Source organism: Eimeria mitis, genomic scaffold (assembly GCF_000499745.2).
Source record: "Eimeria mitis Houghton genomic scaffold, Emh_scaff933, whole genome shotgun sequence".
NCBI lineage: Eukaryota > Apicomplexa > Conoidasida > Eucoccidiorida > Eimeriidae > Eimeria > Eimeria mitis.
Window position 1 is genome coordinate 7,422 of NW_013576876.1, and position 637 is coordinate 8,058.

Below are 637 nucleotides of genomic sequence, written 5' to 3' on the forward strand. Positions count from 1 at the left end.
GGAAAGAAGGGGCCCCCTGCAGGGGCGCGCAGAAGAAACTCCTGGCCCTCTCAAGGGCCGTAGGAGTATAGACAGATGGGGGGCCCCCAACAAAACCACAAGGCAAAGACGACACAACCCTAGGGGCCCCTGGGGCCCCTGAGGCCCCGAGGGGCCCCTGGGGGCCCCCCTGTGGGTGGGGGCCCCAAGCAGTACCCTCTACCTTTGGCTCTTCCTCAGCCGCTGCTGAAGGGAGGCCCCCGGGGCCCCCCTTTCCCTCAGCATTGCAGCTGCTCTGGTCTGGGTACCTTGGGGGGCCCCCCACGGGGGCCCCTAGGGGGGCCCCTAGGGGGGTCTCTAGGGGGGTTGCTAGGGGGGTATCTAGGGGGGCCCCCAGGGGCCCCTTTAGGGGCCCTAGGGCCCCCAGGTATTCATACGACTCAGCAGAGGGGGGGGCCCCGGGGGCCCCAGGGGCCCCTGGGGCCCCCGGGGGCCCCTGGGTCTGTGAGGCGGGCGTGATGGGGTTAGCTTGGGTGGCATTTGCCTCCACCAGGACGCTGTGAGTGAGGCCCCCCTGCTTTTGCTGCTGCTGCTGCTGCTGCTGCTGCTGCTGCTGCTGGTGTTGTTGCTGTTGTTGCTGCTGCTGCTGCTGCTGCTG

The 637-nt window shown here is 69.1% G+C and overlaps 1 protein-coding gene across 1 annotated transcript in view; it reads right to left on the reverse strand.

The window, feature by feature from the left end:
• Positions 1–637, reverse strand: part of EMH_0025650 (uncharacterized protein) — a gene marked incomplete at both ends in the record, with an annotated part of 6,668 nt that overhangs the window by 4,735 nt on the left and 1,296 nt on the right. The window contains one exon of the mRNA XM_013502472.1: positions 196–634. Coding sequence (XP_013357926.1) covers positions 196–634 — 439 coding nt within the window. The remainder of the gene's footprint in view (positions 1–195; positions 635–637) is intronic.